Source organism: Onychostoma macrolepis, chromosome 03, assembly GCF_012432095.1.
Source record: "Onychostoma macrolepis isolate SWU-2019 chromosome 03, ASM1243209v1, whole genome shotgun sequence".
Taxonomy (NCBI): domain Eukaryota; kingdom Metazoa; phylum Chordata; class Actinopteri; order Cypriniformes; family Cyprinidae; genus Onychostoma; species Onychostoma macrolepis.
This window is the reverse complement of record NC_081157.1, coordinates 43,906,405-43,933,855: the sequence shown is the minus strand read 5'-3', so window position 1 is coordinate 43,933,855 and position 27,451 is coordinate 43,906,405. Positions and strand designations below refer to the sequence as shown.

Genomic DNA, 27,451 nt, shown 5'->3' with positions numbered 1-27,451 from the left:
GACGAGTTTGTGTGATTGATTCAGTTCCGCTGGTTCCACTCCGAGGTCCTTCGAGAGATGGACGACAATGTCAGACTAGATAAAGAATACATATTGGTGAGTCGTTTGGTATATTTTGCACATGCAAACAAAAACTGTACATTTTAAGAACAGAAAACATGCATAAACACCCGTTTTTCTTAAAAATACAACTAAAATTAGGAGCTGAATTAATATTTACCTAATTAAAGATACTTTATCTTTCAGCCAACTCAGAACAAGGAACATTATCTGATTACAATGAATCTAAATATCGAAACTAAAACAATAGATGTTGATGTTGTTGGGTGACTTTCTCCTCCAGAACAGCAGGAGGCACTATGAGATTGAAGTGAGAAACCAGGCATCGGCACTGGAGAGACAGATGAGGCGAGGGGTCCCACAGGTGAGAGCAGTGTGTGACCCTTGCTAAATGGCACACTAGATTTGGACATTTCTGTATGTTTGTGGCATCCAGAGGACTGTAGAGTGTCTCATTTGTCATGCTTAGATTCAGAGGGCAGATTAGGAGCTCCTTTAAAATGGCTGATTGCAATGTCAAATGAACAACCACAATTCTTTTTTATGTTTAGAGACGGGATAATCTGAAATCAGTCAATCCCAAAAAATTTGGGATTGGTTAGATGTTTTAATTAGTGCTGTCAAATGATTAATCGCAATTAATCGTATCCAAAATAAACGTTTTTGTTTACGTAATATATGTGTGTACTGTGTATATTTATTATGTATATATAAATACACACACATACAGTATATATTTTGAACATTTTACATGTATTTACATTTATATTCTTATATTTTATATTACATATTTAATATACAAACATAACATTTTTCTTAAATATATACAGGTGCATCTCAATAAATTAGAATGTCGTGGAAAAGTTCATTTATTTCAGTAATTCAATGCACACAGACTGAAGTAGTTTAAGTCTTTGGTTCTTTTAATTGTGATGATTTGGGCTCACATTTAACAAAAACATTATGTTGTGTATGCATTATTTTTTTAGGGCGCAAATTTGATGGGAGTTGCTCATTTTTGAGCTGCGTGTATTGTGTAAGGTCGTTTAAATCTCAACAAATTAGAATACTTCATAAGACCAATAAAAAAAACATTTTTAGTGAATTGTTAGCCTTCTGGAAAGCTAACTGTATTTACTGTATATGTCCTCAATACTTGGTAGGGGCTCCTTTTGCTTTAATTACTGCCTCAATTCGGCGTGGCATGGAGGTGATCAGTTTGTGGCACTGCTGAGGTGGTATGGAAGCCCAGGTTTCTTTGACAGTGGCCTTCAGCTCATCTGCATTTTTTGGTCTCTTGTTTCTCATTTTCCTCTTGACAAGGTTCAGGTCTGGTGAGTTTGCTGGCCAGTCAAGTACACCAACACCATGGTCATTTAACCAACTTTTGGTGCTTTTGGCAGTGTGGGCAGGTGCCAAATCCTGCTGGAAAATGAAATCCGCTTCTTTAAAAAGCTGGTCAGCAGAAGGAAGCATGAAGTGCTCCAAAATTTCTTGGTAAACGGGTGCAGTGATTTTGGTTTTCAAAAAACACAATGGACCAACACCAGCAGATGACATTGCACCCCAAATCATCACAGACTGTGGAAACTTAACACTGGAATTCAAGCAACTTGGGCTATGAGCTTCTCCACCCTTCCTTCAGACTCTAGGACCTTGGTTTCCAAATGAAATACAAAACTTGCTCTCATCTGAAAAGAGGACTTTGGACCACTGGGCAACAGTCCAGTTCTTCGCCCAGGTAAGACGCCTCTGACGTTGTCTGTGGTTCAGGAGTGGCTTAACGAGGAATACGACAACTGTAGCCAAATTCCTTGACACGTCTGTGTGTGGTGGCTCTTGATGCCTTGACCCCAGCCTCAGTCCATTCCTTGTGAAGTTCACCCAAATTCTTGAATCGATTTTGCTTGACAGTCCTCATAAGGCTGCGGTTCTCTCGGTTGGTTGTGCATCTTTTTCTTCCACACTTTTTCCTTCCACTCAACTTTCTGTTAACATGCTTGGATACAGCACTCTGTGACCAGCCAGCTTCTTTGCCAATGAATGTTTGTGGCTTACCCTCCTTGTGAAGGGTGTCAATGATTGTCTTCTGGACAACTGTCAGATCAGCAGTCTTCCCCATGATTGTGTAGCCTAGTGAACCAAACTGAGAGACCATTTTGAAGGCTCAGGAAACCTTTGCAGGTGTTTTGAGTTGATTAGCTGATTGGCATGTCACCATATTCTAATTTGTTGAGATTGAATTGGTGGGTTTTTGTTAAATGTGAGCCAAAATCATCACAATTAAAAGAACCAAAGACTTAAACTACTTCAGTCTGTGTGCACGGAATTTATTTAATACACGAGTTTCACAATTTGAGTTGAATTACTGAAATAAATGAACTTTTCCATGACATTCTCATTTATTGAGATGCACCTGTATATTCACTTCAAGGCGAATATTGAGGTTTGCTGTCAATTATGCTGCAGTAGTTCTGTGTATATACAAAATCCTTTGTTGTGAACTTTTATCTTCTACGAAGCAGAGACCAGGAGACGTTGGGATATCTTTCATACAGAAGTGACTCTTTATTGAGAACTCGCTGCGCGTCGCTGTAGTCATCCAAGTCTAACTAAAAGCAGTGATACATTGTAGTTTTAAATACATTTAGGGGGCAGTGCTTAGGAGTGAAAACAAAGCACCTGGGTGACGACCTTTAAGCATGCAAATGAGGTATTCAGGTATAGAATCCTGCCCCATTTAACCACTCCTAATCTAATCAGCCTAACTGCCCAAAGATTGGGGCAGGGGCATCAAGAGCAATTACAAACAAAAGGCAAGAGTCTCCGTCGTCTGGCTCATTAGACTTACAATAAGAGAACAGGAACTGGCAGGGACCTCTTGAATCGTTCATCTGATGTCATCATCTTCACCATAAATGCTAAATACAATGTATATAACTTCTTCAGTTTGTACACTATTACATTGGAATCTAAATTAAACATTTAAATAAATTTGTAATCCCACAATTCCCCCTTTGAGAGTTCTAATAACTCTCACAAAATACAAATTTAGACACTTAAAAGTTCATTCTTGTAACATGTGATCGTTACAGGCACATAGCACTTGTTCTGTGTTGATTGTCTGTAGGGACGAACTGCATGCTGACACAGAAACAAACATGCAGCTCCGTGAAGTTCTTACGGGTCTTTTCTGGTTGGAACTGTCATTTCTCGTGATGGGTGTGAGTCATTTGTTGCATGAAACGCTTGATACTAACAGGTTTCCGAACCATGAAGAATTATCTTCAGCCATCAGGTGTAATTTTGCTGAAAGATCAAGAATGTCTTGATCATGTTGCTGGATGACTGAAGTTCTCGTATGTGATACTCTGCGTTGTGTATTTTTTTCTTTGTTCTGTCTTCCGTAACAGTTGGCTCGGCAGTGGGTCTCGTTGTCTTTTAGAGGTTGTGGCTTCATACGCAGGTGAGGAGTTCGGTGCGCATGGGTCTTGGAACAGCCATCAAGTGGTATCTGCACAGAGGAAGAAAGAAAACAAAAGACAGCAGTATTTGTTCTAAAGACTACAAACATTAGGGTTGTATCCTCTGTTCAATCTGCGTCTGCTATTGTTGTTCCTTCTTTCCCTATTTCTTAATTCCTGTGACACCTAAAGAACAGTGAGGTGAGGGTGGACTAGTGGATGGGGAAGGCCTATGAAGGTGTGTTCACCGCAGGGTTGGCCCCCGAAGCCTGTTGCTCTGGTTCTTCCCTGGGCTCCTCACTGGTCCATGTGTCCTATCCTATCCCTGTAGGTGGTGTGCAAACTTTAGTGTGTGACATCTCCATCCTCTAATGGAACATCAGTCATAACAAACATCATAACCCAAAGAGGATAGGTGAGTGACTGTGGTGTGCTGTAGTATAGCTTTGAAGGCTGTGAGTGTACTTAACTAGCATTCTCTCAATGGAAGGAAGTGACAGTCACCTTCCTGTAGTTTTATTTACAAAGAATCTTTCAGCTTTGTTGTACATTACTGGGAAATTAAGCACTCACAGCCCTAACAGTTAACACCTGAGCAAACTGCTCCAACAGTTCGGTGAAGCGGGGAGGGGCTGCTTCAGAGTACCAAGTAGACTGAGTAGAAGCTGAGTAAAGCTGTTAATTTCTCCTAATGTCTTTTTGCTTTTCCTACACTCTTTCATCCAGTGTCCAGGTTTACCACAGTAACGACAACTGCCCTCCTTCTTAGGACATTTACGTTTCTGTCGGTTCTCTGTGTTGACCTTAAAGGACGCTGCTGCAATCTTTACTCTGGCTTTAACATCAGAGTCTCTTTCCCAAGTAGCTAAGCTGTCCAAGCTGTTTTGCAAGCTTCCAGTGGACCATGTTAGGTCTAAGAACGGCAAAGCTGATCTGTACTCTGATAAAAGGCCATCAAACCATGTTCGAACTAGTGGTCCTTTGTCATCAAGCACACTTTCAGGATCATCCACTATTCCACTGTAAGTTACAGCTGACTGACAAAACCTTTCAGTGTATTCACTCACAGTTTCTTCTTTCCTTTGCACACAGTTAGTGATTCTGGACCAGTCTATCTTGGGTCCTATGATATTCTTTAGAATTTTCAAAACACCTTCTCTCAAATCGTCTCTACTGGCATGTTGTAGTTCAGAAGTAACAGCAGACTCAAAACTGTTGAATTCAGATTCAGTTAGAATTTGTGACATCAGCTGTGTGACTTCTGCTAACGACATGTCGTGAGAGACGCATTTTGTTGATCAATGCTCTTCTAAATTCAGAAAAATCTGTGCGTGCTGAGGGTAAGCTCTGGGACAGTCTCTCTATATCTTTAGGTCCTAGTGTTTTGGCAACAGTTTGTACTTGCACAACAGAAGAGTTGGGAGCAACACTTTCAATTCCCTCAATTCCTTGAGATCGTCTCTTAGCGCCACATACCTTCACTGAATCTACAGGCACATCAATTACTGATTGGATGATTACATCTCTTTCAAAGAAAGCTTGTAAGTCAGGATAATTGTCATTCGGTTGACTAACTTCTTCCACATCAGTTTTTGCTGAAGCTTTGTTGTGGTTCAATTTCTTAGTAAAATAGGATACTCTAGCACGGAGCTCTTTGTTCTGTTTCTCTAGCTCTGAGTTACGCTGAGATTGTTGTGTAGCTAGCGCTAAACCAAATTCTCTGTGGCAGCAGATAATGCCTTTAACATTGTTCTTGCGAATACATGCTCCTAACACCTTTTACACTCATCTACAGACCAAGTCTTGTCTGGATGGATCTCATATTTCTGCGTTAGTTCTTGTCTAACTTTCTCAGTGATTATTAGGTTCATTTGTTCCCCTAACAGTGTTTTGAATTCACTATCTGACCACAATGGAGTCGCAAGACCATCCTTTTCTGTTGTTTGAATCAGCCTAGCATTCCTTCTAACCATCTTGTGAGTTTCTTTGTTACCACACAATCAAAAACACTAAAACTTCTCTGATCAACAGAGGGTACACTTGTTAACACAGCTTAACTATTGTTAACTTTGTTACCACACAATCAAAAACACTAAAAACTTCTCTGATCAACAGAGGGTACATTTGTTAACACAGCTTAACCATTGTTAACTTTCCAAATTACCAACACGTCACACTTAACTTCCCTGCCTACAAGGACAGAGGATAAACCAAAATTATTAGCCTGAAATGCTAACCTTCTCTGTGAAAAGAGGATAAACCAAAATAACTAGCACGTAAATGCCAATCTTCCCTGCCTACACAGAACAGAGGATAAAACAATATTAGCACTTGATGCTAAACTTCCCTGCCTGGACAGAGGGTAACTTCATCTCTAAAAGTACATTTTTTAGAAGAAAACTTAGTTAACCAAACCCTACAGCTGTCTGTTAACTCTTCTCTGTCGGCGCAGAGGTTAACTAAATTTGTACTGGTCTTAAAGGTTCTTTTGGATTAGAGACAGCACTCACCACAACCTTAGTTGAGAGAAAAATTCAGTCTGGAAATCTTTTGTTCAGCTTGAAGTTTTCGCTGGATTCCAAAAGATGCAGTCTGGAAGCAGATCTTTGTTTGAGCTTGAAGTTTTCAATCTGGATTCAGGTGAGGAAGCTGGAACTCTATCCGGGTCACGGCACCATCTGTTGTGAACTTTTATCTTCTACGAAGCAGAGACCAGGAGACGTTGGGATATCTTTCATACAGAAGTGACTCTTTATTGAGAACTCGCTGCGCGTCGCTGTAGTCATCCAAGTCTAACTAAAAGCAGTGATACATTGTAGTTTTAAATACATTTAGGGGGCAGTGCTTAGGAGTGAAAACAAAGCACCTGGGTGACGACCTTTAAGCATGCAAATGAGGTATTCAGGTATAGAATCCTGCCCCATTTAACCACTCCTAATCTAATCAGCCTAACTGCCCAAAGATTGGGGCAGGGGCATCAAGAGCAATTACAAACAAAAGGCAAGAGTCTCCGTCGTCTGGCTCATTAGACTTACAATAAGAGAACAGGAACTGGCAGGGACCTCTTGAATCGTTCATCTGATGTCATCATCTTCACCATAAATGCTAAATACAATGTATATAACTTCTTCAGTTTGTACACTATTACATTGGAATCTAAATTAAACATTTAAATAAATTTGTAATCCCACACCTTCTTATTGCTTGACGGTCCCTATCATTCACTTTCAGTTTTTATATATACATAATACATATACACAGTATACACACATATATTATGTAAACTAAAACTTTTATTTTGGATGCGATTAATCGCGATTAATCTTTGACAGCACTAGTTTTAATATATTTTTTAAATAATTATCTTATGCTCACCAAGGCTGCATTTATTTGATCAAAAATACAGCAATTTTATGAAATTTAAGAAACATTCGAATGGTTGTACTCAAAGGCTTGGCACTTTTTTTTTACCACCGGTGGGCCCACTTGCCATTACATGTTTTAAACAGTAATATCTTAGTCTGAACCTAATGCAGTCTTGACAAACTATATATCATTTGAAAGCTTAAAGACTCTAGTTTTCATATTTGGTGAAAGATTTTTGAAATATTTTACAGAGCAACTGTAATTTATTCATTTGTAAGAAGAGTACTCTTCAAAGTCAGAGAGCGAGTTCTGACCTTTACTTTGAAATAGTGATACATATATAAAATCATGAAAAATCATGAAAAATCTCCATTCATGTTCATGTCAAGTGTTCAAAAGATAACATTCATTCAATTTTTTTGAGAAAAAAAGGTCTAAAAGTGTTTTCGAATGTAATGATAAACAATAGGTTCTCAATTTTTTATGCAGCGTGAACTATAACGTACGTCCAGGGTTTTTGTTGCATGTCTTTTATGTGTGTTTTAGAGGTTGAATTGAAATCAAATACTGCCATACTACCCTTAATATATCTGAATGTGATGTCTACGTCATAAATATCGAGAAAAGTATGGAAAAACATGTTTCAGATCACTCAAACCATATATGGAAATGGAGCCGCCCTTATATGGTTACTAATGGGGTTTGATGGCCATCTAGTGGAAAAGCTTGGTACTACGCCCAAACTAAATTTCACTAAAAGCTCATTTTTTGAGATATCAACCTCAAATTTGGAACACAACTTCTTTAGATTTTTGGTTTTCATTTTCTAGCAATTTGAGAGTAGAACATGTTTTGTAAAATATATATTTTATATAAAATAAAAATTTTACATTTTATATTTTCATAAACTTAAACTTCCATAACATTTTTGTCTCTGCTCTAAAGCATTAAAAATTTATAACAATTTAAGTTGGAAATGTCATTTTTAGGCCTATACTCAAAAAGTGGAACCGACAGTTAACAGGTTAAAGTAGAAGCTCAACAAAACAGCTATTTTTAAGAGTGTTAAAGCCAAACTAATGCTGTAAGGCTTTATTGTCATTCATGATGGTACAAAATATGAAAAAATAATGATAATAATGTTGATGGATGTGTGTAGGACGGCAGCGATTATGTGCACTTTCTCAGAGAGTGTCAGAAAGAGGCGTTAAAGGAGGAAGAAAGAAGATATCGGTTCCTGGCAGAGAAACACAGCAGCTTCACCCAGTCCATTGCATATCTCATGAACAAGGTTAATATCATTACATTTTATTAGTGCTGTCAAACGATTAATCGCATCCAAAATAAAAGTTTTTGTTTACATAATATATGTGTGTATACTGTGTATATTTATTATGTATATATAAATACAAACACATACATGTATATATTCATGAAAAACACGTTATGTTTATATGTTAAATATATTTATATATAATATAAAATATAGGAATATAAATATATGCATGTAAATACATGTAAATATTTTCTAAATATTTACTGTATGTGTGTGTATTTATATATACATAATAAATATACACAGTATACACACATATATTATGTAAACAAAAACTTTTATTTTAGATTCTATTAATCGTTTGACAGCACTACTTTTTATTAGTATCTATAATTAACTAGCTGCTAAATGGGGTGTCAAGTGTTGTTGTAAAAGCTAGCCATCTCATTTTTTTTGCCTAATTATTAAAATTTTTTTGAAAGGGAAAAAATCTTTGGTCAAGACAAAATATTTGGGTAGCCTTGTACTACATAAAATTATTTTTTAGAATATGATTTTTCTCTGCCAATTAAAAGTTGTTTGGAAGTGCTCAGTTTGATTAATGTATGTTTAAATGTTTTTTTCCTCCCACAGACAGGGGACGGCCTGCAAAACAGAGCAGAGGGGTGGAAAGATCTGGTGAATCACACGAGAGAATCCCGTCCACGCACTCCTTCACGACAGGAGGACAACATTGTGAGATATAGTGACACAATAGTCATATTACAAAAAAAATAAATAAAAAAATAACCATATGATATTATACTAACCCTAAATCAGCGGTACCCAAACTTTTCAATAAGAAGGGCCAAAAATGAAAAATAAAATGTTGCATTATATCCAACTTTATTATATTACAATGTATTAAATGACATGCATTTTTAAAAAATAAAATTCACTTACATTTTACATTTCAATGTTTCTGTGTAATTCTCTCAGCTTGATGTTAACCGCTGGGCGGAGCAACCACTGGGCACGGTTCCCTCTAGAGGTTTGGAGAGCTTATTTTGAAATTAGAAAAGACATCTGTGAACATTACGCACTGTTTTTTGTGTTTAATATGGCAAACTTTCTCCCCTTCATCTTAGGCCCCTCCCCTCAGCCCAGTCGTTCCAACTCCATCTCGGGATTGGCCGGAGGCAAAGTGATGCGAGCCCTGGTGCCCCACCCTCCCTCTGCAAACTCCACCCTCCTGCCGTTCTCCAGAGGAGAAACCATCACCCTTCTCGTTAAAGAGCCGAGGAACGGCTGGCTGTTCGGCCGCTCTGACAGCTCTGGACGGTGAGAGAACTTTCACACTTTGTCTACACTGATTCAGATACATATGAATACAGCGTTTTCATTTCAAAATGTACTATCAACATAAGCATTTTCAAGCTTTTCCAAAAGTTGTCACTGAAATGTCATAAAATGCAAAAATTATCTGTGCATGTGTAAAACAAAGTAATAACCAGACATACTGTAATAAAGTCATCATGCTATTCTTAAGGCACGATTACTTTATTAGCAAAATATCTCAAGTCCAGGTCACAATCGCCATTGCACGTATTATCTAAAACACAATTGCCCTCATATTTTGCCAAAGGACAGCAACTGCAAATAAATATTATTATAAATGTTATCTTATCTTATATAATATGAAGATTGAACAAGGTAACATTTATCTTTAGCAAAACTATGAATGTGAATAACACATACACTGGTAATAATATCAGTACAATATGCGTCACATGCGTTATCATTTTAAAATACTTCTGTTTTTACAGCCCACACTGCAATGTGATAATGGCGTTTTCAGTTTGGCTGGGCTGGGCTTTTTCTTTTTCGCTGGACAAAAATGTTGTCTCAGTGTGAATGGAAGGCCAAAACATGAAGAAAAAGATGGATTTTCAAATGTATCTGGATTGGTGTAGAAGTAGCCTTAGACTGGGCTTGTAAACATAGAGTCCTAAATTCAAACTCCAGGGTCCATTCATGATTCAGTTATGCACTGAAACACACATACAGTGCTCAGATGGACCAGCTGATTTAGTTTCCCGTTCATTTGATCTGCATTGTTCAGGCAAGGCTGGTTCCCTGCTGCTTACGTAGGCCCCATGGATGAACCACCTGGACCACCTGGACCTTCTCTCTCCAGGTAAGCCGATACGGCACATTTCCCAACACCTGCGCATCTGCGCTTCAGTCTCATGACCTTTGACCTCTTCCCCTGTTCAGTAGCAGCTCTTTCAGAAGCAGCAGCAGTATGAGTAACCTCCTCAACCAACCTGTGAGCAGTAGGCAACAAACAGCTCCACCTGCACCTGCACCTGCACCTGCACCTGCACCTCCGCCACCGCCACCTCCGTCAACCAGATCCAGCAATTCCCGGCCAGTCACTCCCACCCCTTCAGAAAACAGAGTAAGATCTCTTAACATAAACAGCGTTAAAGAGTAGTTCACCCAAGAATAAAAATTCTGTCATCATTTACTCACCCTCAACCTGTATGAGTTTCTGTCTTCTGTTGAATACAAAAGAAGATATTTTGAAGAATGTGAGTAACCAAGTAGTTGACTATTGGCTGTTGGCTACTGTCGAAGTCCCTTTAGGGTATCCTTTGCTACTGTCAACTGTTTGGCAACCTACATTTTTCAAAATTTCTTTGTTTGTGCTCAACACAAGAAAGAAACACATACAGGGCCAGAATAACATGAGGCTTAGTAAATTATGGCAGAATTTACATTTTTGGGTAAACTGTCCCTTTAATATCACATTTTAGTTCAGTAATGTGACATATTTCTGGATAGAAATTAGAGAAGAAAATTTCATTTAGATTCAGAATATTAAATAATTTTAATTTAAACTTACTTATTTTTCAAAATAAAATTCAATTTTTATTCAAAATGCTGATGGATTAAAAAAAAATGCATTTTATCCATCAGCAAGACTGTGAAAAGTGATCTAGGTTGTTGAAGATATTGTCAATTTCAGCCCAAAAGCAAAAATTATTACATTGTGATAAAAGATTATGAAGGCAAACATTTTTGTCTTTGCATTAATGTGCACTGTTTGTTGCGTAACGTTCACATTTAGAGAAAGAACATGTATTAAGAAGGTAAATACTAAATAGGGTCCAGTTTGATTCATGTTGACTTTTATAATTGAGGAAAAATGATCACATTCTGTTTCTTTCATCAAATAATCCATTAATATTGCACACAAAGTAACAATTTACATGCAGCAGCTGTAATGTAGTAATCCTTTGAGTGTGTTTTACATTCTGGTGTGGTTCCTGGCTTTTTTGAAGATCTGCTGATGCTCAGAATATTTTAAATCCCTGGAGAGATTCCTGACTGTAAGCTAATGTAAATGTGGAGATAAGATGAGAACAGGCTGACATTGAATTTTAAGAGTCATTTCCTACTGTGGCCAGCAGGGGCACTGTGGGGAAGTGCTGTTCTCCTCTACACCTCATCCTTCATTCTGGTGGCTGCAAGGGGGCAGCTCTTTCTGCTGACGGTCTGTGTGTGTGTGTGTGTGTGTGTGTGTGTGTGTGTGTGTGTGTGTGCGTGTGTGTGTGTGTGTGTGTGTGTTTGCATGCTTTGATGTAATCCTCTGATACACCACAACAGGGCTACAATTATATATGAGCCTATTGCTTCCTTTTGCATTTGTTGTGCTTTGCTGTGGCTAAATATTTGTATTGTACAAATATAAATTTGAAATTTGCACGGGTACTTCAACTTCATGACAAGAACAGGGCTACAATTACAGTGATGCCATAGAAGAACCATTCTGGGTTCTTTGAAGAACCTTTCAGTGAACAGTTCTTAAAAGAACCATTTTAATAATCTAAACAACATTTTCCACTGTAAAGAACCTTTTATGCAATGGAAAGGTCCCATGGATGCTAAAGGTTCTTCATGGAACCATCAGTTCCAGCAAAGAACCTTTATTTTTAGGAGTATGGGAGTAGTTCCTGTACACTTCTCCAGATTCAGCATCACATTTTTCTGGTTTTGCTGTGACTTGAGTAACCGTTATAAAACAATCATCAGCTGCTAAACTTCTCTTATTTTATTTTTACAGAGACAAGATGACTATGATTCTCGACCACAACTTTTTCCAAGGTTGGTAAAAACACATTGTTTCATATCCATTAACCCCCTAATTGTGTTGCTTTTTGTTTTTCTACGATCTATATGGCAGATCTATGATTTTAACATGTTCATTCTTTCTCTCTGTTTACAGAGGCACAAATCCATTTGCCACTGTGAAGCTGAAACCCACCAAAACCAATGACAGATCAGCTCCACGCATATGAATAATATTTCAATCAAGTCAGTTCCTTAACAGTTCTTCAGTGGCTAATCAGTGCTGCACATTTTACTGTTCAGCCATTTTCAAAAGCATTCATTTTCCAGCACAATCAGTACAAAGCATCACATTTAGGATGAAACGACTCAAGAATGATCAACGATTAGTCTTTAAAAGTCCATTAAAGCAGGTAGTTAAGGTAATTTACCTTTGTCTTCAGGCTGTTGGAGGGTCTGCGGCAGCAAACACAATTAATAACACTCTTTTATATGTAATGGCCTCATAAATATTTAGGCACTTAAGTCACTCTTAAAATATATGAATTTCATGAAGTGGCATATTCAAACAAGCACTGTGCTTTAGTAGATGTGTGAAGTCAGTTCTTCTCAAGTTCATGCAGGTGCAGTTCATCACATTAACTATGAACATGTTGAACTAATGAAATCTGACAAACTTATTTTTGTGAAACATTTGGCTTGAAAAGTGTCAAGTGAAAAATGTCACTTAATGCAATGACATTTTAAATGTGGCTTTCATGTCCAAATATTTAGTCATTTCTGTGTATTTTAAAACATCACTTCCATTCACTTATATGCTGCAGACCAGGAAATGTAAATGCAGGTCAGCTGAATTGCCTTCAAGTGCTGAGATAAGTGCGTCTTTTCCATCTTTACATTTTTTTAAATAATTGTATATCATTTGCATTATGTATGCAAAACACCTCTTAAAGCAACACGTGTCCTCTGAATGCACTTTATAAATGTATACTGTCATGTTTGTTGCTGTTTTAACTACGGTTCTATATGGTCTGACCTCTGGGACCCTGGCGTCTCTGATAAACGACTATCAGTCTCTCTCTCCCGCTCTGTGCTTGAACTTTGTCTCTCGGCTCAGTTAATTCATCTGACGCGTCCAATTATAAGCTGCCTCTAAATTGGCTGTTCTGTCTGCTTAAGTGCCTATAAAGTGAATGTTCATTTTAACCTTGACAGTAATTGGTGTGACCTTCTCCTGAGGTGTCAAGCCCATTAGTACAAACCCATTTGTAGGGATGTCTTGTATGTTATCAGATGCATTTTTTTTTTTTTTGAGAATATTTTTCTGTTTAATTGATGCTGAATATTCAAAACAGAAATATGTGCCTATATCACAGCAATAATTTGCGTGTTATGATTTGACCAGCGAATACAGGAAAAGATACAATGTATTGGCTTTCTTGTAGATATCTTCTTGAACTTGATCTTGTTCTGTTTAATAAATAAAAAATAATGTAAAGTTGTTTTAGTGTCTCTGAAGGGGTCATTTATTAAGAGTTTATGTGACCTTTGTTGTTAAGGACTAAATAACTAAAAATAACAACGCCACTAACTTTTTCACATCCCATTTTACTTCCAGCATACGACCATAAATTTGATAGATAGATACTTCCAACTAATTATTAAAAAAACAAAAAAAACAACACACAAACAAATAGAACTCTTGAAGCATTTTCTCTTTATTTTGTTTTCTTTCACAACATGACCTCTTTCTTCTTTTGTTTCACAACGGCTTGTTAACGGAGGGATGGAGAGAGTTTGGAAGGGAGGAGAGGAGCGAAAGATCAATGGGAGAGATTCAAGGAAGATAAAGACAGGTGAAGAATAGTGAACGATGAACAATGCAGTTTTCTCTTTTCTATTGTATCTACATATTGCCAGCATGAGATTTTGCCCTGTTAAAGGTCTCTTGGTCTATACACTAGCAGAAACACTCACTTTTGTATAAAAAGAAAATAAATAGCATGAAGGTCAGTGTGTGGGATTGTGTGTAGGGAGGTGTTCAGAAGGGGGCGTGCAAGCGTGTGAGGGTGTGTGTAAGTGAGTGTGTGTGTGTGTCTGTGCTTCAGGGGGGTTAGGGTGAGGTCGAGGTCAAAGGGTCATGAGGTATGAACAGGTCAAGAGTCTGAGTCACTTATTCACGAACCAGAGCAGCAAACTCTGAAACAGAAAGAGATAGAGAGATTATTAGCATTTTTGATGAAGTGCGTAATATGGGTTAGTAGAAGCGTCATATTCATAAGGACCCCAGACAATAATTTAAAATGTAATCAGTTCTGAAAACTTTGTGTGTGTCCATATGCGGTTTTATGAGATTTCAGTGAATAAGAGTCATGGTGTCTGATTCAATTGACTCTTATGAACTGGTTCTTTTAATGACTTGTTTGTGAGTTAGCGGTTTGAATTAGACTCACTCAGTGAATCATTCAATAAAGTGGGATTTGATTTTATTCTGTAGCAGGGACAGGCTTCCATATAAATCAACTATGAATCATGACTTGAAATAAAAGATTTATATAGTGTTTTTTTTTTTTTTGTCTGGAGCCCTGCCCATTCAAACTGAGGAAGCATGTTGGGATTTGAAACCAGGTATATTTACTCACTAATCAAAAACTAGACTAACACATTTACACTTCTATAAAGAACTAGTACGTTTTTTTTATATTTGAAAAGAAAGTGTTTTCTTATCTTTTCACTTAACAAGTAAGTCAGGGCTGGTGCCCCCTCAAAAAAATAAAATAAAAAAATACACGTGTCACGCCCCTGCTGTTCCGGTATATTCCTTTATTTTACCTTCTGCTCCAATCTTTCCATCTCCATCTTTGTCCGCAGCCTGCAGGAATGCTTTGGTCTCCTTATCGCTCAGGTCTCTCCCGTCTGTAGCGAAATGCTTGAAAACAAACCTGCACAGAGGAAACAGAGCGAGTCTAACACCTTTCAAACGTATTGCGTGCTCACCTTTACTCTGAGTTTCAATTACAAATCTTACGGGTTACATGTTATCTGTTTGTAGTGTAGTAATGATGTAGTCTTACTTAAGTTCCTCCTCCTCTATAAAGCCACTATTGTCTGCATCCAGGGCATGGAAAGCCTTCTTCACATCTTCAGCAGACTTTGCCTTCAGTCCGACCATCTCAAAAAACCTCTTGGGGTCGAATGAGTCGACAGCTACAAGAAGGTCGCAAAAACAGAGAGAATCACTGACATTTTGTCTGGAAACTAGGAGTCGTCTACATGAAAATGCAAATTTTGTCATATTTTCCTCACCCTCATGTCATTCCAAACCTATAGTTTTCTTTTGTTGAACACAAAAGGTGAATTTTCTCTTGATATAATGAAAGTAAATAGGGTTTGGGACTGTCATACTTTAAATAGAACCAAAAACACCATAAATGTGTCATAAAAGTGGTTCATGCACTATATTCCAAGTATTTTGAAGTCATATAATAGTTATGTGTCACAAACAGACTTATGGTTTGGATCCCTTAAAACCTGCCCTCTGCTTTGGGTCTCTAATCAAATACGGTGGCATTAGACAGGTTTGATATAGTGGAGTGGAAGATTTTCAGTTTGAAATATAGTGCATGAGTCATGTGAACTACTTTTATGGTGCTCCTTTGTCATTTTTGAGTCTAATAGCCCCAGTCCCCATCGACTTTCAAAATAATAAAAAGAAAAGAATCAGGATATTAAATTACAATTTTGGCTTCTAACAATTATAAAAACAAGATAATAAACATAAAACAATTATTGTGCTGATTTCCATTTTGCAATGATGCTCTCGTTTGTCATTTGCATTATAAATCCAGTTAAAGTGCACTTTAGCCCCTCCCAAAATGTTAAGTAGTTTTCAACAGGATATTTAAATAAATGTTTTTTTTTTGTTTTGTTTTTTACATTTATTTATTATTTACATTTATCATTACTATTATTTTTACTTTGTTTATAAATTGATAAGTACAAGGAAATCCAATGCACAAAGATATTTTTAAGTTCAATATTTTTTATGGTGTTTCCAAAGTCAGAATCATTTTTTTTTCCTGTAATTATGATGGAAGTTATGATTTCTCTATCACTAGAAAATAACAGAATAAAGGGCCATTCACACAGAATGCTTATTGAATTTAACAAGAGATGCATGGCAACGGCATGTTGTGATCGCAATGGTCAAAGACATCTAGCACACAGAAAAAGGGGGAGAAACAGCACAACTGAATGAAAAAAGTGAACAGCCCCTAAAAAAAAACAGATATTTTAGAGTAAGAGTACATATGTGAAGGAGAAATGAAAGCATGAAACTCAGGATGGCACAACAAAATCACCTTGAAAGGCATCCAGGGCTTTCTTAATGTCATCAGGGTTGAGGATGCTGTTCATTGCCATTTCTACAACTGCAAAGAGAGACACAGGCAGAGAAAAAAAATCAGCATTGATGTACTGTATAGTAAAAAAAAGCAATGCAACATGAAACTATGCAGCTGACCAGCGCTAGATCATGAAGAGAAGGAATTGATCAAGAAGTCATAAAATATGAAATAGTTTCGAGGAGTGAGAGAACGTCAAACACTTGATGTGTGTGTGTGTGTGATTCTTTTAAACCACAAAGCTCCAGTCCAACTCCAGATCAGAGGGGAAAACATCTTGAAGGCTTCTATATCTGCCATCACATCCTGCAAAACAGAGGCTCGAGTGCCCACAATCCTTCAGTGATTCCACAGGTGAAATTAGCATTCGATTGCCAGAGATATTACAACTATCAGGTGTATACTGATTTCAAACGGCCATCCAGAGATCGGCTTTGCATCATTAGAGTCTGGCTTCAGTCCAAACCAGCAGCTGAGAAACAATCTCAGGGAGCCCAGAGTCAGAGATCGAGATCAAAGATGACTTTAGCTGGAAATATGTTTTTAATCAGCACACATTCAGTGAACGCTTCCTCAGCAAATGACTCTCAGGTTTAGACTGGTGGTAAGCTAATAGACTGTACTGCTCAGTTTTTCAATGTTCTTAAGATAGATGATCACGGTCAGATTTAAAAAGTTTCTTCTCTGCTTATTTTTTCTGTTTTACTGATAGTCCTACACCTGCCCACAGTTACAAACTCCTCATTGTCCATTTCCCTACACCCAGCAGTATGGGTAACGTGCAGTTGCACAGTGAAAGTACAGACTGTATTTTTTCTTTCGGCCGGCTTCTCGTTTCATTGATCTGGATCAGGTGGAGGTCAGCTGGGCAAAAATGAGCTTCAGCTCTGCTGACTGGAACACAGTGTGGCTGCTGACTTTCCTCAATGACGTTTGGTACAGCGCGATCAGCTCAATGAATGTGAAGGTTTAATGTTGAAGTCAGCTGAGCTGGCAAAGCCAGACATGCAGCACAACTATTTTCAACACTGATAGTAAGAAACGTTTTTTGGAGCAGCAAATTAGCATATTAAAATGATTTCTGAAGTGACACCGAAGACTGGAGTAACAATGCTGAAAATTCAGCTTTGCATCACAGCAATAAATTAAAACATTAAAAAAGAGAGTTATTTTAAATTGTAATAATATTTCACAATAGTACTGTTTTTACTGTATTTTTGACTTCTTTCAAAAACTGAACTGAACTCCACATTGTGCTGTGAGTGGGTTCGATTACGTAACACTGGTGGGCTTTGTGTGGTGCTCATCGACCTACTCTAGCTCTGCTTGGACCAATCCAGAACCTGAGATCCAGATGAAAAGCAAGATTATGTCTCATTTAGATGACGCTTTTATCCAAAGCCACTCACCCTCCACATATTACCAGGACAGTCTCTCTGGTGCAACCTGGGACATAAAAGAACTCATTCTCTACAATGCTGCTACTTTATTGATCACTTTTCTCAGTGTTTGAACCTCAACCTTTCAGTTATCCCCCTAGATCTTTAGTCAATAGGCTTCACTGCCCCTAAACTCTCCTTCAGTGATACCAGACAGCACGTCTACTGAAATGAGAATCTAATTATAAGACACACTATTCTGGGAATACTAAAGGAAGAACTGAAAGACACAAGCAGACTGACAACTCACTAACAGTCTCCATAGGGCTGGATAACATTCACAATTGGTATTTGAAAGAATTTGAAAAATGAAGGAAAAAGATGAAGGAACAAGACGGATCTATCTATCTATATGTCTGTCTGTCTGTTAGTTATATCAGTTTCTTTAAATTCAGTTCATTTTCATCTGTATTCCTACATTCAAATCTTATTTGCAATTCAGTATCCTGTTTGCTACCTTAATTCAAAATCAAGAATTAAAATGTAAATTTAAAAAGCATTTTCTATTCAATTCCGAATGCACAATCCATACACATACAGTACTGTAAATACACAGACATAAGCACAGCTAGAAAAAATGCAGGTGAATGGCATTTCAATCATATGAGGGGCTATACAGAGTATCAGAAACGGCACAGACCACGAAGCTTGAATGTTTTTCATACTTTGCTCCAAGAATGGACTGACTTTGCTACATCTGCATAAAAACCAGGAGATTACTTTCTGCAAACTGAGCAGAATGTTAAATATGTTTCTTTCTCCTACGAAATAATGTTTTGCTCACTCTTATAAGCCTGACAGAGACTTTCAGTGAGAACTGCTATTAAAGGCAGCCATTAAGACTGAGAGATACATTGAAATAAATATATAAATATTCAAACACTTATATCAAGGGTAAATTAAGAAATAAAAGAAATCCTAACAACATAAGGTGACCAGATTTCTGAAATGAAAACCACTTCCTAGTTCAGTAGTCAAAATATCACTGAAATCCCACTTGTGATTATCTATGAATTAAAAAACAGGGACAATATATTTTTGAATATTTTGGTTGGTTGGTTCCATATATTAATATCATAATTAATAATGACAGTGAGGTTTGAGGATCAAACTTACCTTAGTTTTTTTTTTTTTTTTTTTATAAATACAACTGACCAAAAAACACACTATGAAAAAAGTAGATAGTAAACAGATCGAAATAGGATTATAACAAAAGAATGGCTTTACAAAAACAAATAAAAAAACGTGAAAAATAAAACCACATTTAACAAATATGTTTAATATTTTCTAACTGTATTTAACATTTCACGAGCTGTGAGTATAGTAATCACTTTTCAAATTTTATGTTTATGCTTTTGGAGATGGATCTTTTCTATCCCTAATCAGGCTTATTATTTTGCATTTTAGGCCCATTTTGACCACAAAGTATGTGTTTTCCGCAAATGTAATTGATTAGTTTATTATTTTTTAAATGATTCATATCGGAGTTGTAACGGCGGAAGTTGCAGCGGCGCGCGACTAACAGTTATTGATCAGTATAGCTCGCAGCGCCCTCTGCTGGTGAAAATAATCACAATCATGCGATAATCCAAAATAGGGCGTGACTTCCTCCCATTGAAGACAGGCACATGACACGCATGCGCAGCGCAAACTCCGCCCCACAGCTGATTCTAAAGATTTTATTGGTTGTGTCAATCAGTGTTAATTTAATTTCCTACACTACGCTACAAAAAATGCGAACCCCTAAACCTACCCCACACACCTGACCCTAACCTTAACCAGTGAGATTGGCCCCCGTTGCTTAAAACAAAGCGATAGAGTAAAATCTTTCCCCTGCGCTGATGCTTGGAGCTGGGACGGCTCGCGGGAGAGAGCTCGTGAATGATTCCCGTTTATATCATAAAACAGAGGTTCAAACTCCGGTCAGAACACCACTGGCCACGAGCTTTGGGCTCTGCTCTCACCGAGAATATTGATTTATATATCATATTTTATTTTAGATAAAACTCGAAACAATGTGTGTTATTTTGAAAAGTCAATAACAATTGGCTGAAGCCAGAGCCAATGGTTAAAGTCTTTGCGCGAAGAGACCCCGCCCCATTTTGGAGGTTCTGCCCACTTTTGGGAGATCTCCGGTCTGCTGTTATACCTACTTGGCCTTTTACAGTGTATTTGGGGGTTGTTTTGAACGAACAGCAAAACGGGGACATTTCCGGAGACAGCTCCATTCCGAGGCCTGTCCTAAAACCGGGTCTGGGGACGTATGGTCACCCTCACACAAACGCTCGTTATTTCACAAAACTTTTCACAGAGCAGATTTATCTCAGATAAGCAACTAACGTAAGGTAAACAACTCAAGTAACGTTAAGTAACTCGGATAAACAGTTCGGGTAAATGATAACACTATCAGACGTCGATGACATGGCATAATTATCCTAAAATTACTAATAAAATTAACATTTGCTTCAAACACAATAGTTGGACATTACAGCAAATGAGTTACAGTTTTTTTCCTCTGAAATTTGATCATTTTTTTACTAACCTTTAAGAGCAAAAGAGACAGGAGTTGGTTTTTACACAGTCCGTTGTGTTGTGTGAAGATGCACTACAGTTGCCATGGTAACTCTCAAACTGTCAACTGTCATTCTGAATTTAAAAAATGCAGCTCTGTTCCCTTCAGTATACACTCTTTATAAAACAATAAAGTGACATTTTAATGTACATTTCAATACACACAAACACGTAAATAATAAATGATATGCAGCACAGACAAATAATATAAAATTCTTGTGACCAAAATTCAATGTGGAGGGTCACAAAGTTTTGAACAGGTTTTGCTAACAGACATACTGTTGTTCCTGTGAACATGGGCCTCGGTCGAGGTGTCACCGTTTTTAATGCTTACTTAAGGTTAAAGGTGTGAGACATGGGTATAACAGTAAAGGAGGGGGAGAGAAAAATGTCCTAGTTCCTATTTTTTGATATTACAGGGCTTCACGCATCTGTTTTAGAAAATAAAATGCTCCAGGCCTGGATTAAAGTGTGCATTTACACCTAATCAAACTACACTGTTTATATTGTTAATCTCTGTTTCTCTCTACAAACCCCTTCCTCTCCTCTATCTGATTTCATTTCCTAATTTTCACACCCCTCTCAGAGAAGACATCGGCCCTCTTTGATATCTCTCCTCACTCTCCCATCAGTCTCTTGATAAGCATCTCAATATAATGATCCCATTCTCTCGGTGTCCATCCTCATCCACTCCTCTTCTAAATAAATGAAGTACCTTAGTGGGTCCTTTTTGCCCTGTATGGGTCTAAATGTTAAGTTTATTTTGATACCAGCCCACAAAGGGGTCTGTGAAATCAAAATGAAATACTGTGAGATGCTATGGGTCCCAATATGCACTTCAGATGATAGATTTTCCCAATATCAACCAATTACATACTTTTAGTATATAGTACTATATACTACTAATGTAGCCTATGTCTCATCATGGCTAAAAATAAATCAGTTAAAATAAAATACACATATCAAATAACACATTTTTGTTAACTGAAATGATGTGTGTATACATATAATTCTTAACTAGAAATAAAAAAACTAAAAACTGAAACTGAACTAAACTAAAAATGGAATAAAATAAAATTTGCTACAAACTGAAAACTAAAATGAAAACTTAAAACATTAAAATAAAATCTTATTCAAAATATTAATAAAAAAATAATATAGTATACAAATACTAAAATATCACTAATACAACATAACTTATGATGCCGCGAATGACACAATGTCCTGCAATGTTTGTCACAAATATATATGGAAAAAAACTGTTAATTATCCAATTTATCATAGGGTAATAAAGAAAATTAATAAATAATGGAATGTAAAGTAAATGAATAAATTTCTAAATTAAAAAAGGCAAAAATACAGTTTTATGGGCAATACCTGTACTACTACTACTTTAACTAACAATAATAACTTTATTAAATCAAATTAAATGAAACAACATAACCCTACATTCTAGAATTATATTCTAGTGGGTTACACAAGATTTTAACTACATTTTCTTAATGGAACCAGTTGTGTAACAAAATTAGAAAAAAATTAAAAATAAATTTTAAAAAAGTTTGTTCATTGAATTAATTTTTTTTCCCTGGGAAAAATAAAAAATGAGGACCCTTCAATGTCCATTCGACCAGAAATATGAATCATATAAAATCTACACATTAGAGATACTGCACTTATTATGCACTCTATATCTCGGAGGGATGGTGCTACAAGCCCTCTCGAAGACTTTTTCTTCGTGTCTTTCACGTCTCACGCTGGTTGTTTCCCAGAAGGCACCGTTCTTCTTGTAAGGCTTTCCCCTTTCCTCCCACCTCAAAGTGTCCAGTTCCCCTTCCTGAGGGCTAATTTTATCTCTCTCCTTGCGGCTCAGCGAAACCCCGAGGCCCTGGAGAACCATCTCTAATCCTGCAGCATCGCTGGGCGTAACTGTCAACCCTCATGAGCAGCAGGGCCAGGGAATGTCGAGATTGCCGGAGATGGAGATGAAAGAAAGCTGGAGAGAGAGAGGAATCGGCATTGACAGCCGCGGCTACAGCCGCCATGTGGAAAACCTCCAAACGGTTGCTTTTAACTCACGCTAGCACTTACAAACATACAGTACGTCTGCAGGACAAGGGTATTTAGTGAAGTGTCACGTATTATAAGAGCGTGGGTTGGGTCAACTAAAGTCAATATCCATTCGAACAAGTAATTAGCTATGCTACAAGCTACTATGCACACAATACCTAATTAAACAATTTTCTATTAAATATTTCTTTTAACATTAAATTTCAATAGCAAAATACCTTAATACTTTTATTTAAATAATAATTAACAAATGTGACCTTGGACCACAAAACCAGTCATAAGGGTAAATTTTTTGAAATTGAGATGCATATTACTAATCAAAAATTCAGTTTTTATATATTTACAGTAGGAAATTTACAAAATATCTTCATGGAACATGATCTTTACTTATAACGATTTGTGGCATAAAAAAAAAATCAATAATTTTGACCCATAAAATGTATTGTTGGCTATACCCGTCCTACTTTACTTTAAACCTGACTGGTTTAGTGGTCCAGGGTCACAAATATTATCTACAAGATGTATGATCATTTCCAATCTGGGTAAATTTATTTGGCACAAAACAACGCAGATCTGAATTAGGGCTCAACTTGTGCTAGCAACACAATCTAGCGATTCTCATGTAACATACACTATAATAAAATGTATGCTTTGAATGAAGACAAATGAATACATGTGAAATAAGCAATTATTGTCCAGCTCACTCTGCTGCAGTGACAGAAAAAAAAAAAAAAAAATGCAATGTAGTGTTTTGTCCAACTACAGTGCTACTTGTTGGAAAAATGAGCTTGTTAGAAGGAAAGCTACACTCAAAACAGCTGAGCTACTGTCACGATACTGACAAATGTAGTTCTGTTGGTTAAAAATGCAATAAATAAATAAATAAATGCCATCTTCAAGTGTAAATCTAACAATTTTCAATCTACCTCCTGTCAGTGTTATTTTTATCAAATAATTTATAAACATTGTATTTATGTATTTATTTATAATTTCTAATAATTGTAAAATTATAATTCTATAAACTAAAATAAAATACAATGTGAATATTAGATGCAAAATGTAAACTTGCTTTGGCAGCTCACTGAAATAAGTTTAAGTTAAAGTACTAAAACATAAAATAATCTAAAAAGGAATTAATAAACATAACAATATCACTAATGTTACGTCCCAGTCTAGGGACAACGTGGAGTAACAAAAAAAACATCACATCAGAAAAATGTAGATGTTCGTTAATTTATTGTAGGAGTATTCAATCATTTTACAAAGCCACTTCACAAGCTTCAAAAATGGGTAAATGCCACAATAAAAAAAGAAATTTCAAAATATACCATAATAGTATAAATAACACTGTTTCCTGTTTTATTCCACCGTCTAGTTCTATATGTTATGAATCAGTATATATTGTTAAGACAAATTTGGCCTTAATCTACTAAATATCGGGGCAGCAGTGACTTTATTAAACTGTGCATTAAACTGTTGCTTGCCTTGCATTCTGTATTATTTATTTTAATCTGTTTATGCATCATGATATACACATAAAATGGCATTCAGAAAAGGTGAAGCCATTAATATAAATATAATAAATACATAAATATAAATTAATAAATAATACAATTTCAACATATTAATTTAATTAAAAAAACAAATGTTATATATTTTTTAATCTTCTCCAAATACTTTAGCTCTATTTTTCATAGTGCATTGGGGTAATCTCTAAAATGTATTTGTTTTAGTGCACAAAACTATTTTTACACGGAGAGAGACCGTGAAATGGGAAATGGTGACTACTGAACTGGGAGCAGATTGAAACACATCCGTAAGCCTCACTGAAGACACAACGAGGGGACGAGAAGAAGTGCATGTCTTGAACAGGAGGAGGGAGGGATGGAGAGACTTCAAAGGCACTGAGTGATTGAGAAAAAGAGGAAGACAGTCCAGCGCTGGAGAGGAACAGAGCGTGTAGAGGTGTGAGATGCTTTTCAAACAGTTGAGCTGCTGCTTTGCAGAGCACAGATCTGCCAACAGACCAGACCAAACCAGATCAGATCAGACAAGACCGGCCCAGCTCAGCACAAACCGGACTACTGATTAGCTTTGTTTTAATATACTGGATTTGATGTGGTAGTTTTACGCAGCCTGCTGCAGTAATGTCATTAATATGATTCAATCAACAATACCGACAAGAAAATGAGAAACCCACTGACTGCGCTTCATTTATTTCTTTGTTTATTACTGATGACTGTTTACTTTAACAATTACTTGCAAACACTTGGAGCTACGTTTATGTAATTGAAAAATAATCGAAGGCTACACGCCATAATTCAAATTTAATTAGTTTTATATCATTTAATAATTAAATAAATAATGGTGTTTAATAGCATATTGGATTTGCTGTGGTATCGAGAACCATGAAATAAAACTTGGTTTTGACTACAACAATTTTAGAAAGACCAACCAAAAACCAGACATGATCTCACTACATTCAAAAGTTAGCATTTATTTGATCAAAAATACAGTAAAAACAGTAATTTTGTGAAATACTATATTTTCTATTAGAATATATTTTAAAAAGTCATTTATTCCTGTGATGCAAAGCTGAATTTTCAGCATCATTACTCCAGTCTCTTCAGTGTCACATGATCCTTCAAAAATAATTCTAATATGCCGATTTGCTGCTCAAAAAAAACAAACAATTTTTTTCTTGAAAACAGCTGTGCTGCTTAAACTGAAATACAGTTATTTTTACATTTAGAAAGTTCAAAAGAACAGCATTTATTTGAAATAGATGTTTTTGCTGTCACTTTTTATCAATTTAATGGCACTCGCTGAATAAAAGTATACATTTCTTATTGCTGCTGCAAACCTGAAGATGAGGTGATCGCATGATCGTGCTGTAATGAGACTCACTGAAGAAAATAGAAGTGAAAATACAACAAACTAATGGAACGCTCTGCATTCTCTTTCATGCAATGCAGGCAAAAACATGACACGGAGCGACTGGTTCATAACCGGATGCCTCTGGCAGCTTTGTAATGGGAATACAGTATTCAGTGACAGAAGCACAGCCACACACACACTTTTTATTCATACTGTCTCAGAGATCAAGAGAGGAAAAGAAACAAAAGGAAATTCACAAAAGAAAATTCCACTCCACTTTCATCAATAATGAACACACAGGAGAGAAGGTAGCGCAAACTTTAACAACAAATAGCAGTGAAAATGTCGCTTGAGGTAAAAACATACATTTCATAAACAAGTTAAGCAAGGTTAAGTCTGAAGACCTTTACAAACAAGTGCGACTTGGAGCGAAACAGCACAAAGGTCAGCAGCAGACTCTTCTCTCTCTCCTTCTCTCAGTGGCGTTTCTCTCTGGCTTTCTTTTAGAAATTGATCGGCTGCTGTTTTTCAGAGTAAGCCGGAGTACATATACTTCACGATACTTCATGAATTTTTTATGCATCTACTTTGGGAGAGTCAAGGTTTTTGGAACAGTATGTGAATCAGATGGTGCAAACAAAACGTAATTACAGTGGCAGATATAAACAGGACTATAACACAAATCACACTAATTGTACATAACATTTTCAGAACAGTGATAAGCTGTCTCACCAAATAATACTGAACCAATTAAATTTAAATAACTTCTGGGAACACTTTTGAGTCACAACTCGAATTAATAATTATTTGTAGACTTGCTGATTATTTGAAACAACAGTCTGAAACAAATGTTTAATGTTTCCAATATTGAATATGTGATTTAGTCAGCAGTTTTCTATAAATAGTTATCTAAAAATAAAGGCTACCATTACAAGTCAAATATTAACTTTCATATTATCTAATGTTGTTTAAAGGCCACCTATTGTGCCCCTTTTTACAATATGTAATCAAGTCTCAGGCCCAGAAAGTGTCTGTGAAGTTTCAGTTCAAAATACCCCACAGATCATTTATTATATCATTTTGAAAATGCCTATTTTGTGCTGAAGCAGAAACATGCTGTTTTCGTGCATGTCTCTTTAAATGCAAATAAGCTGCTGCTCCCCGCCCCCTTTTCCGGAATAGGACTGTGCCTTTACAGGGTGCCCCCATTAGGGCTGCCCCCTAATAGTCGACTAACCGTTAGTCGTCCAGAAGAGGCTTGGTCGACCAAAATTGTATTAGTCGCTTAGTCACAGAAAAATATATAAATGAAAATCCACATTGGCAAAGTCACGCAGATCATTAAGGACATGTCTATGTGGTAACACATTGGGCAGGACATCCAAATGCTCGCCTATCATTCATCGACCTCAAATATGACTTATAATCTGAAATATGTTAGAAGCAGCAACTTTACACTGCTGCTCAATCTAATGTTATCCTAGATAAATGTGCGCTGTTCAGTGTCTGTGTGGAGTGTGGAAGCTGAACAGTAGCTCACTGTGTGACAGATGGAGGCGCCGGTGCGCTCACTTGCCCCTAAAATACTGCCTTGTTTTTGCTCATACAGATAAGAGTAATACATCTTTCAAATCTCTAAAGACTACATTTTTTTGTGTGCACTCACAATAACAACAAAACATTACGCTTTTGTAAAATAATGAAAGCAAACAGGATGCACTTTCTGCCGTCTCAGTTTCTGTGAACTTGAGCGCGAAACTCCATGTATACTTGCCTTACAGACATAAAAAATATATCTATAGAGAGTGAAATGTC

General features: G+C 36.7%; 2 protein-coding genes across 6 annotated transcripts in view; one reads left to right on the top strand and one right to left on the bottom strand.

Moving 5' to 3' along the window:
- baiap2l2a (BAR/IMD domain containing adaptor protein 2 like 2a) overlaps positions 1 to 13,781 on the top strand; it is a 17,264-nt gene extending 3,483 nt beyond the window's left edge. The window contains exons 5-14 of one of the 3 annotated variants that reach the window (XM_058771410.1): positions 25 to 96; positions 344 to 424; positions 8,050 to 8,181; positions 8,800 to 8,901; positions 9,145 to 9,196; positions 9,294 to 9,486; positions 10,268 to 10,342; positions 10,426 to 10,606; positions 12,275 to 12,315; positions 12,437 to 13,781. In XM_058771410.1, the coding sequence (XP_058627393.1) occupies positions 25 to 96; positions 344 to 424; positions 8,050 to 8,181; positions 8,800 to 8,901; positions 9,145 to 9,196; positions 9,294 to 9,486; positions 10,268 to 10,342; positions 10,426 to 10,606; positions 12,275 to 12,315; positions 12,437 to 12,509 (1,002 nt within the window). In that variant the 3' untranslated portion in view covers positions 12,510 to 13,781. Of the gene's footprint in view, positions 1 to 24; positions 97 to 343; positions 425 to 8,049; positions 8,182 to 8,799; positions 8,902 to 9,144; positions 9,197 to 9,293; positions 9,487 to 10,267; positions 10,343 to 10,422; positions 10,607 to 12,274; positions 12,316 to 12,436 lie in introns of all 3 variants that reach the window. The other 2 variants (XM_058771409.1, XM_058771411.1) reach the window with 2 other exon arrangements.
- Positions 13,782 to 13,975: 194 nt separating this feature from the next.
- pvalb6 (parvalbumin 6) overlaps positions 13,976 to 27,451 on the bottom strand; it is a 59,637-nt gene continuing 46,161 nt past the window's right edge. For 2 of the 3 annotated variants that reach the window (XM_058771414.1, XM_058771413.1), the window contains exons 2-5: positions 16,641 to 16,709; positions 15,354 to 15,486; positions 15,112 to 15,221; positions 13,976 to 14,478 (exon numbers count right to left, since the gene is read on the bottom strand). In XM_058771414.1, the coding sequence (XP_058627397.1) occupies positions 14,453 to 14,478; positions 15,112 to 15,221; positions 15,354 to 15,486; positions 16,641 to 16,701 (330 nt within the window). In that variant the 5' untranslated portion in view covers positions 16,702 to 16,709 and the 3' untranslated portion in view covers positions 13,976 to 14,452. Of the gene's footprint in view, positions 14,479 to 15,111; positions 15,222 to 15,353; positions 15,487 to 16,640; positions 16,710 to 20,663; positions 20,748 to 27,451 lie in introns of those variants that run through there. The other variant, XM_058771412.1, reaches the window with a different exon arrangement.